This window comes from Nymphaea colorata, chromosome 3, assembly GCF_008831285.2.
Source record: "Nymphaea colorata isolate Beijing-Zhang1983 chromosome 3, ASM883128v2, whole genome shotgun sequence".
Lineage (NCBI taxonomy): Eukaryota > Viridiplantae > Streptophyta > Magnoliopsida > Nymphaeales > Nymphaeaceae > Nymphaea > Nymphaea colorata.
The window spans coordinates 19233743-19246376 of record NC_045140.1 but is presented as its reverse complement, the minus strand read 5'-3'; the positions used below and the strand labels follow the sequence as shown (position 1 = coordinate 19246376).

General features: G+C 39.6%; 2 protein-coding genes across 3 annotated transcripts; both read left to right on the top strand.

Annotated features, from left to right (window-relative positions):
• Nucleotides 1-201: 201 nt before the first annotated feature.
• LOC116250372 (uncharacterized) lies at nt 202-702 on the top strand. Its single transcript, XM_031624000.1, has one exon. It carries the CDS (start codon nt 202-204, stop codon nt 700-702), a length of 501 nt encoding a protein of 166 aa, XP_031479860.1.
• Nucleotides 703-6600: 5898 nt separating this feature from the next.
• Nucleotides 6601-12060, top strand: LOC116250723 (calcium-dependent protein kinase 8-like). Of its 2 annotated transcripts, XM_031624583.2 has the most exons (9): nt 6601-7463; nt 7831-7954; nt 8199-8342; nt 8425-8577; nt 9182-9297; nt 9400-9567; nt 10662-10895; nt 11608-11837; nt 11965-12060. In XM_031624583.2, the coding sequence occupies exons 1-8, from the start codon at nt 6897-6899 to the stop codon at nt 11797-11799; spliced, it is 1698 nt and encodes a 565-aa protein (XP_031480443.1). In that variant the 5' UTR covers nt 6601-6896; the 3' UTR covers nt 11800-11837; nt 11965-12060. The 2 variants fall into 2 exon arrangements, with proteins under 2 accessions (XP_031480443.1, XP_031480442.1); XM_031624582.2 differs by lacking the exon at nt 11965-12060 and having other exon boundaries at nt 11608-11883.
• Nucleotides 12061-12634: the final 574 nt, after the last annotated feature.

The following is a 12634-nucleotide window of genomic DNA, read 5'->3' as shown; positions in this document are numbered from 1 at the left end:
ATGAAAATGACTCTGAAAAAGAGTTATATACGTATTAAATTTAATCTATAATTCTCTTGTTCTAAATATTATTTTAGAATGTTGTTTGAGATTGATGTACATGCATATTTATTTTAAGACCTCTTGATGTGATATTTATTGTAAATTTTATTTCTATTTGCTATTGTTGTTCTTAACTTGCCATGGGAAATCAATTTAGAAATGACATCAAGAGTCGGAGCTTCTGAATTAGCTAAGACCGAAAAACTGAATGGGACAAATTTCCATGCATGGAAGCATAGAATAATGTTGGCCTTGACCCTAGAAAGACTAGTTTATGTAATCAACGAGCCTTTTCCAATTTTAGGAGACAAACATACAGATGAAGAGAAAAAGGCATATGAGTCATTTTCTTCTGATGATCTAATGGCTAAAACAATTATGTTAGCCTTCATGGAAGATGATCAAATCAGAGTCTTTGAGGATTGTCCAACTGCCAAGGATATGTTTGATACTATCGCTTCTAAATACAATACCATGACTGCGATGCACATACAGCTACTGCAAGAACAATACAATTCCTATAGGATGAAAGAGTCAGATAATGTAATGGACCATGTCAACAAGATGTTGGTCATGGCTAAAGATTTAGCTGTGGTAGGGAATGTCATATCTGACAATATGCAGATCAGCACAATCCTGAACAGCCTACCTCCTTCTTGAGATATGGCAGTTACTGCTTTGAGTGTTCAATTTGATACCCTTACGTTAGAAAAGCTTCCCATACAGTTAGCTCTACAGCAACAACGACTGACCAAGAAAAATAGAACAGAGTTGATGACAGTCCAGGAAAAACCTGCTGGTAGTCATGTGCCTATAAAATCAAAACAATTTAAAAATCGAAACGATGGCAAGTTCAAGAGCAATTATGCAGGTACTAAGAAATATCAAGGAACTGTAGTGAAATGCTACAGATGCGGGAAGCCTGGACATATAAAGAAGAATTGCAGGACAAAATTCCCGAGTAAGAAAGACAACATTGGTCGGGGCAACTACAACAGAAGGAAGCCTCAAGGAGACTCTGACAGGGAAGTCATCTGTGTCGTATCAGAATGTCTGTTTGCAGATGGAGATCTAACTGGATGGTGGGTCGATTCAGGAGCAACTCGTCACATTGCGAAGACGAAAGAAGGAGTGATCCACATGAAAAATCTGAGTCCGGGAACCCACAAAGTCTATATGGGAAACAATTCTTATTGTGATGTCATGGGAATTGGGGCATATCGTTTAAATGTTGAGGGTACAAGTGTTGTAACGAAGTTTTGTATGTCTCCTCCATGAGGAGGAATCTAGTGTCAGTTCCTGCACTAACTGGGAAAGGTTTTGAAGTACGTTTTATTCCAGGAAAAGTAACAGTAGGAAAACATGGAAGACTCATGTTTAGTGGAAAATTTGTAAAAGAACATGGTATGTTCAAATTGAATGACATGAATGAAGCTTCAAGTTCTGCTTATTTCGATTGTGCAATGAGTGTGAATGTAAACTTATGGCATGAAAGATTAAGCCATATAAGCATAAAAAAGATGCAGACTCTAGCACAACAAGGTTTAATACCTGACATAAATCTAAGTGATTTTACGAAATGCGAGTCATGTGTATATGGAAAAATGACAAGAAAACCATTTCCATCTGAAGTAATTCGAGCCACTGAATTATTAGAGATAATTCATACTGATATCTGTGGACCTTTCAGGGTCCAAACTCATAGTGGCAAGTTATATTTCATAACTTTTATTGACGACTTCTCAAGATTTGGTTACATATATTTAATCAGATATAAATCTGAAGCACTTGAGAAATTCAAGGAATACAAATCTGAAGTCGAGAGACAACTTGGAAGGAACATCAAAATCATAAGGTCTGATCGAGGAGGAGAATACACTTCTAGTGAATTCCTCGAATACTGCAAAAACCTTGGAATTAATAGGCAAAAGACAATGCCTAGGACACCACAACAAAATGGTGTGGCTGAGAGGTGTAATAGAACCCTCTTGAACATGGTGAGATCCATGTTGGCAGGAGCACAATTACCAAAAGTTTTTTGGGGAGAAGCTGTGTTGACAGCTATGTATACAATAAAACGAGTGCCCTGCAAAGCAGTCCCAACCACTCCTTATGAAAGATGGACTGGTATAAAATCAGATCTGAGATATTTAAGGAGATGGGGATCTGTAGCACACGTGAAAATTCTAGATCCAAAATTGGATAAACTAGATAATAGATCAGTGAGATGTATATTTATTGGATACCCAAAAGGATCCAAGGGCTACAGATTATATCATTCATCTATGGGACTTATAGAAAGTAGAGATGTAGAGTTCATAGAAGAACTCAATAATAAAGATTATGATCCAGTGGAATATCGAAATGATACACTGGATGATCTGATTTATTCAGATGAACAGTCTGGTAATGAACCGACTGGAGGTCAGTCAGGAAATGAACCGACTGGAGTTCAGTTTGGCAATGAACCAACTGAACAAGAATCATTTGAGGAACAGTCAGGAAATGAACCTACTGAAGATCAGTTAGGCAATGAACCAACTGATATGAATACTTCATCATCTCAGACGTTATCAGTCATAAAAGACCAAGAGCTCCTCCTTCATATTTAAATGATTATTATGTATATTTGGCAGAGGAGCTATGCTACCTAGCAGACATTGACGAAATGTCTGACAATCTGACATATGATGAAGCGGTAAGCTCACATGAATCGTCAGATTGGGTGAATGCTATGGATGAAGAAATTGAATCCATAGAAAAGAATAAAGTCTGGGAATTAGTAGATCTTCTTAATGACAGAAAACCCATTGGATGTAAATGGGTGCTAAGGAAGAAGTATAAAGCTGATGGATCAGTTGAAAAATTCAAAGCCAGACTAGTGGCGAAAGGTTTTTCCCAAAAGGAAGGAATTGATTACTCAGAGACCTATTCGCCAGTTGCAAAGTTCGCATCAATCAGAATAATTTTGGCTATCGCGGCATTCTATGACCTGGATATTTGTCAGATGGATGTGAAGACTGCTTTTCTGAACGGTGAGTTAAAAGAAACTATATATATGACTCAACCGCAGGGATATGTCATCAAGGAAAAAGAAGACAAAGTGTACAAGTTGAATAAATCGTTATATGGACTGAAACAATCTCCAAGACAGTGGTATTTTGCTTTTCACAAAGCAATTACAAAACTTGGGTTTGTAGCAAACCAACTAGACCACTGTGTATACGTTTGGAAAAGTGGGAGTCTTTTCTGTATTCTATCATTATATGTTGATGACATATTATTAACAGGAAATGATAACGATATGATATACAAAACGAAGACTTGGCTAAACAAAAACTTCGAAATGAAGGACTTGGGTGAAGCATCCTATATATTAGGAATAAAAATCACTTGAGAAAGAAACTCAAAAATCCTGAGTTTAAGCCAGGAACGGTATATTGATCATATCTTGAAGAAATTTCGTATGTTAGACTGTAAACCAATTGGGACTCCTATAGCTAAAGGAGCAAACTTAAGCAGGAGTGATTGTCCCAGTGAAGAACAACAAAAATTAAATGTTCCATATGCACAAGCAGTTGGTAGTCTGATGTATTTAATGCTTTGTACCAGACCAGACATAAGTTTTTCTATCGGTCTGGTAAGTCGTTATCAAAGTAATTCTGGATGGCCTCATTGGCAAGCAGTCAAAAGAATTTTTCGGTATATTAAAGGAACAAAATGACTGAAATTGTCTTATCAAGCAGATGAGCTAACTTTAGTTGGCTATTCTGATGCAGATTTTGCAGGTTGTAAAGATGATAGTAAATCCACTTCAGGGTATGTCTTTCTCTTTGGAGGTGGGGCGATAGCCTGGTCTTGTAAGAAACAGGGATGTGTTGCTCAGCACACACAAGAAGCAGAGTATGTAGCATGCAATATTGCAACTACTTTTGCTGTCTGGATAAATCGGTTCTTGAAAGACTTGAAATTAGATCTTGCTCATGAACCGGTCCAACTATACTGTGATAATCAGGCAGCAATATCTCTGATGAAAAATGGAGCTGTCAGCTCAAAGAGTAAACATATAATGGTGAAATACCATTATGTTCATGAAATGATCGAGAAAAATGAAATCTCAGTAGAATATTTGCCTACAAATGATATGGTGGCTGATCCCTTAACCAAGGGAATATCTGAAGACTTGTTTTCAAAACATGTAGCTCATATGGGGCTGAAATATATTTGAAAGATTGCGAAGGAAAAACCATTGAATGGAAAACCTCGCTGTAAACCTCGAAAAAGGTTTAAGTTACGCTGGATAAGCCAATTAAGGAAAACCACGTAACAAACTGAGAAAAGAAAACCCACATATAATGGAAGAAAACTGGCGGTCTCATGGCCAAGTGGGAGATGTTGGATAGTGGCCATTGAGCCCTATCCGAGCAGTTACTAGATTTTCATCTAAAAGTACTCTTACAATATCTCCTAAAGAATCTCCCACGTAACCGTAGCTAGGGTTGGGGAAAACCTAAAGGGCTGGGCTTTAAATTCCTAGCAAACTCTCAAGATGATAATCCGTGAGAAGCCCTTTGGAAGAAAACCCCAAAATAAAACTGACTTATCTTCTCTCTCTTCCTCTTGCTCTTGCTCTTGTTTGCTGTTCTTCACAGAGGACGCTGGAGATCTTGCTGAACCAACATAGGGAGATTTCTGGTGCATAGAAAAACGTCCAACACTTTTCCAGCACAATGGATAGATAAAGAAGGACAGCGACAAGAAGAACAAGAAGGATAATGATGAAGAGATCATAAAGCTCGCGGCCATTTTTAAATGGCAGCAATGCCCCAAATGCAAAATGTATTGAGAAAGTAGGGGGCTGCAACCACATCACTTGCAGGTGTGGTTGCAGCTTCTGCTACAAATGTGGCGCAAGATGGGCGTATCACCCGATGTCAATCCTGAAAGAGCCGACAATCCAGGCCACTATGTCATTTACTGGGAACTCACCAACAACAGATCAGACGGAAGGTTTTTCGGCAGGTTATTTGATTAGTATGTGTTGTTTGGCAATTGAGGAATCATTGGATGCAAGAAGTGCGTGTTTTACGACAGTCCTCGTCCCAAAGTTGGTCGAAGTAGCACTGCAGCATCGTTGTCTTCATCTCATGGATTGAAGCCTCGAGTGCAAGAGATTTACACAGTTTCACCGTTTGTATTAAATAAATAAGGATTCCCCTTCTTGGTGCTTGGTTGAATGTATTTTTCGTTCTTTCTTTGAAATAATATGTAACGAAATAAGCTAAGCGTCTACATAAATAAAAGAATGTTTAATGGAAAAAGTGGAATGCGAATTCTTGCTACTAGGCAGATGACGCGACGCCGATGGGCCGGTGCTGGTGCGGTGGTCTCGCACGTCTGTGACCGTGGTCTGGTGACTCTGCTGTTCACAACGGTCGTCGTTCCCTTCATTTCGACTTGTCTCTCCCTCTCTTCCGTGGGACTCCCTCTCTTCCGTGGAGTCCCACGGAAGAGAGGGAGAGACAAGTCGAAAGGAAGGGAACGACGACCGTTGTGAACAGTAAAGAAATTTTCGTTTTACCCTAAACTGTCGAATTGGTTTCGGAAATTTGGTGAACCGGTTTTTTGGGATTCAACCGGTTTAAAGTAGCAAGTCGAGTTTAAACCAAGTGAAGTTCTTGTAACTACAGCTGAACTTATTCATCGTTTCGAATTTAAGTGTCAGCTTTAACTCTAGTCTATAAACAAGTTGAGCTGGATTTAAGTTTTTTCAAGCGAGTTTAAGTCGAAGCCGAGTTGGCTCGACTCATTGTGTTGTGCTATTTGTGTCTTGCTTGATTCAGTTTGGGAGAAAATTTTGAGTATCTCTATTTGAATTGAAGGCACTACGTATACTTTCAAAATACGGTTAGACATATTTTACTTTTTGATTACATGCAGTTCAGTATTTCTGAGAGAGTGCGGTCAAGGAGCTCACCAAGACAGACGACCTCGCATTCTTCAGTTTTGAAATGTGGTCTTTTAAATATAGCTGGTTTGTTTGCCGAGTTGGTTGAGGAATCGGTCGACTCTTGAATCGCTAAAAAGACCTGGCTATGAGTCAAGGTTGATCCATCTTGTCCCCCTGACTCAGCCCCACTTGGCTTAACTCGGCGTTTTAAGTCGCCGATTCATATTATATTAAAACTTGATCAAATCAACAATAAGTCAGTGGCTCTCAGTCATGAATTTTCTAACTATACATTTGCCAACACTAACGATGTCGTGGCTTAATTTGAGAATCATGAAAAAAACCTGAGCGACCATTTCTTAATTAGAAATTAAAAGAAACTTAGACCGTTGTTCTTATCTGCAATAGGCCGCTAATTGGTTTTTAATTAAAAACCAATTTTTAATCAACCTCATTGTTTTTAATTTTTTAATCAGTCTTCTTCACAAGTGATCAGATCGGATTCATCGAATCGCTGAATAATGAGGCTTTATTTTTTTGGTTCGATTGACAAACCGATTTCAGTATATCATTTGCTACAGACGACAAACTCAAGCGGTGGCGGGGAAATCATTCCTAGCGGAACAAGCACAACCTCAGAGACAGAGAGAGAGAGAGAGAGAGAGAGAGAGAGAGAGATTTCGTTGGCCATTGTTCGTTGAAGTACGTTGGAAAGAATAACGACCAGCGAGCAATGCGTGCTGCCGTCCATCCATCTACCCTCCTCCTGCAGACACATTCATAGTGGCCACCTCCTCTCTCTCTCTTCCCCCCTTCCTCCACAGGTCCACCACACGCCGTCTTCCTTCCTGTCTTTCTAACTTCCCTCTAGAGGAGGAAGGAGGAGGAGGAGGAAGCGGTGTACATGGGAAACGCCTGCACCCATCCACAGGGATCGACGGTGGAGTGCAAGAGGGGAAAGAGGAAAAGGAAGAAGCCCCAGGCGTCCTTCTCACACACTGGCTTCTCCTCCTCCAGTTCCTCCTCTTCCGTCTCCGAGGCGCAGCACACCTCGAGCCGTGGATTCGGCAGCTGGAGTCGACACTTTTGGGTGCTGGAGAGCCCCGACGGCCACGACGTTCACCGGCGGTACCGCCTCGGCCGTGAGCTCGGCCGCGGGGAGTTCGGCGTCACGCACCTGTGCGTGGACTCGGAGAGCAACGAGGAGCTTGCCTGCAAGTCCATATCCAAGAAAAAGCTGAGGACGGAGATCGACGTAGAGGACGTGAGGAGGGAGGTGGAGATCATGCGCAGCCTGCCGGAGTGCGGCAACATCGTCCGCCTCCGGGAGGCTTACGAGGATCGGGAGGCCATCCACCTCGTCATGGAGCTCTGCAAGGGCGGCGAGCTCTTCGATCGCATCGTCGCCCGCGGCCACTACACCGAGCGCGCTGCCGCTGCCATCCTCAAGACCATCGTCGAGGTGGTTATGGTAATTATTTTCTTCCCTTTCGCAGACCTCCTCAGTTCTGACATGTTGGTGGTTTTGTATGTCCTAATGGTTTTGTATGTCCTACTCCTAATATGACCGAATCTTACGGAGGCGCCTTTTCTTTCTTCCCATTGTTCATATTCTTGCTACCTTGTTTGAAGTTTTTCTTTCTAATAATGTATTCAGGAATTGGTAGCGTTCTAAAGGTCAATAACATTGCTGAGGTTGAAGATACCAGAAAAACAGAAAAAGTGATATAGTTTATGTCCGAACATTTGGCTTCAAATGCATTTTCTGCACAATTTAAGAAACCGTCTTGATTGCAACCTATTGAAACTTTACTAATTGATCACTAGTCATGCTGCAGACTTGCCACAAGCACGGAGTGATGCACAGGGACCTTAAACCAGAGAACTTTTTGTTCGCAGACAAGACTGAATCTTCTCCCCTCAAGGCAATTGATTTCGGACTATCAGTTTTTTTCAAGCCCGGTAAGGCTTCGAAATTCCTCTCTGTGCCTGTTTACCTTGAAATTCCTCTCTGTGCCTGTTCGCATGTTATGGTCCATTTTCGTTGATAATAGCTTGCAGATTTTGCTTAAAACGAGTGATAAAATGAAGCGCGTTTTTCATGTGACATCTTCATGCTGCCAAGTTGGTTGTCTATAAATATTTGGGGCATATACATTTTATATAGTTCTGTTTCCATGACTCTTGTTGTTGTTGGTCGTGGTAGGTGAACGTTTCTCAGAGATTGTGGGAAGCCCATATTACATGGCACCAGAGGTCCTGAAGCGAAATTATGGACCAGAGGTTGATATATGGAGCGCAGGAGTCATCCTCTACATTCTGCTTTGCGGGGTCCCACCATTTTGGGCAGGTTCCCTCTCTCTCTTACCGATAGATTAGTATCCTCTTGTATTGACATGACCAAATTGTTGAATTGATAATGTTTTTTGCAGAAACTGAAGAGGGTATTGCACAGGCCATCGTTAGATCGGTTATAGATTTCAAGAGAGAACCTTGGCCAAGGGTATCCGAAAATGCAAAGGATCTTGTGAGGCGAATGCTTGAACCAGACCCGAAGCTTCGGTTGACAGCACTGCAAGTACTTGGTATTTGTTGTTCTGTGTGTTAATGGATTGTAATCACCAAAAAAGAGACTTGAATCCATGCATTCTTCTCTGTAGATTAACTGATTATGAACTTGTTGCATGTTTAACTAGTGTCAGGCTAGTGCCATTGAGCCAATTACTTGCGGTATACTAAGAAAAGCTGTCATGGAGGTCGTTTGGCTACGTCAGTGTAGAATCCATGTTGATAGAATATATTCTAATTATGTTAAAACTTGAAAACTGAATGACAAGAACAATAATGAAATGGATCTTGAATTGAGGCTCCTATCATGATGTATTCACCATGTAAAAATGAAAGCAAAAGAATATGAATATGAAGGCTCGACCATGATACCTTGAAAACGCACTTTGTAAGAACGTTGATGGTGGATAGCGTTAGGCCTTTTCCTGTAGCGAAACAAGTCCCTTATTGGGCTTCAACATCAGCTCGTGTTTAGATGTTCTATTCTATATACATTATGCTGTCTTTTCTTTTTTTCGTGTTTATGAACTTTTCCAGCATTTTAGAGCCTCAATATTTATTCCATTTATGTACTTCCTAATGAATCAATTCCCTAAGTTTGAACTTGTGCATTTAATGCAGAACATCCTTGGGTAAAGAACACTGAAATGACTCCAAATGTTCCACTCGGCGAAACTGTCACGGCCAGACTTAAGCAGTTCTCTGCCATGAATAAGTTCAAGAAGAGAGCCCTAAGAGTAAGACTTGTCTTAGGTGAAGTTCATTTTTCTTATGCGTCCACAACGTATTGCATACTCCATGAACATCTCAATGTACAATATTCTGTTTATCTGTTTTAGGTGGTGGCCGAACAGTTGTCTGTTGAGGAAATAGCAGGCATAAAACAGATGTTTCATATGATGGACACACACAACAAGGGGAACCTTTCTTTTGAGGAACTAAAAGTGGGTTTACATAAAATTGGAGAGCCAGTTCCAGATCCAGATGTTCAAATGCTGATGGATGTTGTGAGTTCCAATGTCTTCTTTTCTTCAGTACTGAACTCGTATAAGCAATTGGGAGCCCTTAAGTGGCAGACGTTAGTAACATTTTAGTTGGTTACAAAGAACAAGTTTTTGCACTCATTTGGTGTGCTTGGGTTCACAGATATATCAATTATAATTTAGTGGAAAAGCATGTACTGAGATAGTTGTATATCATACTCAGATGTGCTTTTAGGCAGATAGAGCTTCAAAAGAATTAGCCGCTTATGTTCACATAACTTGGTAAAAGAAAACATTCAACTTTTCTTCACATTGGTGTAATATAAGACATACCTTTTTTGTAATTTTGGTCCTCAACTATATTACAGTAGGATGGTGCATTCCTTTGATTGGTTGGGCTGAGCTGCCAAATGGTATATCTATCCTCATTTATGTGTTTCACATAATCTATCAGCCACACAAGAAAGTCCATACATTGATACGATTCACTAAGGCCAAACTTTGGCTGTGGTGAAAATTTGGTCCTACCATAAGATCAACCAATAATGATTCACTATGCATGATAATGACATGGAAATCAGGTCATTTCTAACATAGAACAGAGTATAATTGAACAGTGCCTTCCATTACTCATTAAGCTTTGCTCAGTTCTATGGTTCCATCATATTTGGTCTCAACAATTTGAGGTGGGCGTTTTAGTGTATTATACAGGCATGTTCACTGGTAATATTATAGTTGGTCACCATAAAGAACATATAACTGCATTTGGTTTGCCTTACTAAACTTGTACAAATCTCTCAGAAGGAAAGAAAAAAATCACAATAATAGATCAAAGATTTCATTGTATAACTCTCCCTCTCTCTCTCTCTGTCTATATATATGTGTGTGTGTGTGTGTGTGTGTAAAGCAAGCATGCATACATATGTATGATAACTGATAATGTAAATGTGCTCTCAGACAAATTCATTCATTCCTCTGAAAAATTCAGTAACTTGTCAGTCTTGAAGCCTAATTATTTTCATGGTAGCTTGTATACAAATGAACTATTTCCTTCGGCCAATGACCATTTTATCTTAGTAAGTATTCTTGTTAAGAAGAATTCTGTTGTCCCTTGGCAGGCAGATGATGATGGAAATGGTACTCTAGATTATGGTGAATTTGTGACTGTATCTCTTCAATTAAAAAGGATTAGCAGCGAAGAGCATCTTAATTCGGCATTTACTTATTTTGACAAGAATCAGAGTGGTTACATAGAAGTTGAAGAACTAAGGGATGCTCTAGCGGAGGATGCTGTTGGTGCAGACTGTGAGGAGGTCATCCATGACATCATCCGAGATGTGGACTTAGACAAGGTAAAAGGGTTATTAATTAATATGTTTTATAGGTTTCAGTTACATAACTTTATGATTTTAGCACAATGTAGTTGATGTTGATTGCCCCATTCACATCAAATTTTGAATGCTTATTGACACTCAAAGTTCAAAGTTCAAACATATTATCCTGCTTTCGAGATAAACACTTGTTAGTAAACTGTGTCATTCCAGTGACTTTCCTAGCTAAGGGTCAGGTTTTTTTATCCCACGAACTGGACAAGCTCAGTTGGGGACTCGTTCATATAGTGGAATATCTAATTTAGGTTGGGTGGATCACTTGTTTTTGGGGTTGAAGATGGCATACAATGGCCACCTACTGTGCACATTCCCTGTGTCTGTAACAAGATTGAAGGTTCTGTGTTCTGATATCTTCGCCAATAGATGAAGAAAAGTTGTGGGCATATATAAATACATTCATACGATGCAAATATAAAATAACCGTATTTGATTTCCATGTCATCGCGTTTACATATTTACACTCTTTGTATAATTGTACTCAATTTTAGGGTATGAATTTAGTTTGATTATTAACACAGAAAAATGTGAAAAGTATAGCTCAACTGTAGGCATCATTTTCACAGGCATATGAATATATCAGCATGTGTCAACAGCTTATGCTGCAAGTAATGTACTGAAAATATTTCGGCTAATTTCATAAACAAGCTTTAATACTGATTGACTTATGAACCAGGATGGCCGCATAAGCTATGCTGAGTTTGCGGCAATGATGAAATGTGGCACTGATTGGCGGAAAGCATCAAAGCAGTATTCGAGGGATTTGTTCAACAATCTAAGCTTGAGGTTAATTAAAAATGGGACATTGCAAAAGAGTTATGTAAGGACCGATCAAGGACTGGCTTGCCGCACTGTTTATGCAGCATAGATTCACACCATATTTCCAAATAATATCCCTATCAGAAGGTGAAGGTCTATTTCTGGGAATTCATGTATATTACTTCCCATATATATTCTCTGTATATCTAGTTCAAATTGTTTTGTTGATATAAAGAATTTTTTTGGCTAAATCCATCTAGTTTTTCTCATGAAGCACCTTTGCTGCGTACACCAGAAACAAAACTAGATGAAAGCGAATGCTCTGTCACCACCATTTGTCAATGTCTTATAACGACTGAATAAACAAGAAGAGGATACATGCATATCAACCTGCTCAGCACCTCAAACAAATTGAGCACAGATAAGTCGAGCTGGAAAGTACAACGAGATACAAATGATGGCATTGCAGTGAACGTATTACAGTACTTTGAGCTCCATTTGCTCTCCTTCACCTTTACGCTCCTTCAATCTCCATGCAAACTATTCCACCTAACTTATTTGTTTTCCACAGAGAAGCTACCTATGGTCCTGCAGCTTGGCTGACAGCCATTAGGTGAAGCCAATTCTGTATCATGTGGCTCCACAGCCCCCACGGGATCTAAAGTACAAGTAACTAGTAAGGCGTCTAGAATACATCGTTGAGCTCCCATTCTCTTGCTAAGATCCAAAAATCATTGCAGTTTTAACAAGGCATAAATAGATATGTTTAATCAAAGCAAACATATCATCATGACATGGGCCATCATACAAGTATAATCAACAACGATATACATATGGATATGAAAACAAGTTAAATCCAAATCTATATCTGTTTGTAATCATACACGAATGTATACACTTCAAACAAATGAAGTTCACATCCACATGTATGCATAACAAGCAAT

Excerpts from the sequence above, each read along its gene's own strand:
- LOC116250372 (XM_031624000.1), top strand. The coding sequence starts at position 202 with ATGACATCAAGAGTCGGAGCTTCTGAATTAGCTAAGACCGAAAAACTG.
- LOC116250723 (XM_031624583.2), top strand. The coding sequence starts at position 6,897 with ATGGGAAACGCCTGCACCCATCCACAGGGATCGACGGTGGAGTGCAAG. Across the intron at positions 7,955-8,198 it reads ATCAGTTTTTTTCAAGCCCG|GTGAACGTTTCTCAGAGATT; the intron begins GTAAGGCTTCGA and ends TGGTCGTGGTAG. Across the intron at positions 8,578-9,181 it reads GACAGCACTGCAAGTACTTG|AACATCCTTGGGTAAAGAAC; the intron begins GTATTTGTTGTT and ends CATTTAATGCAG.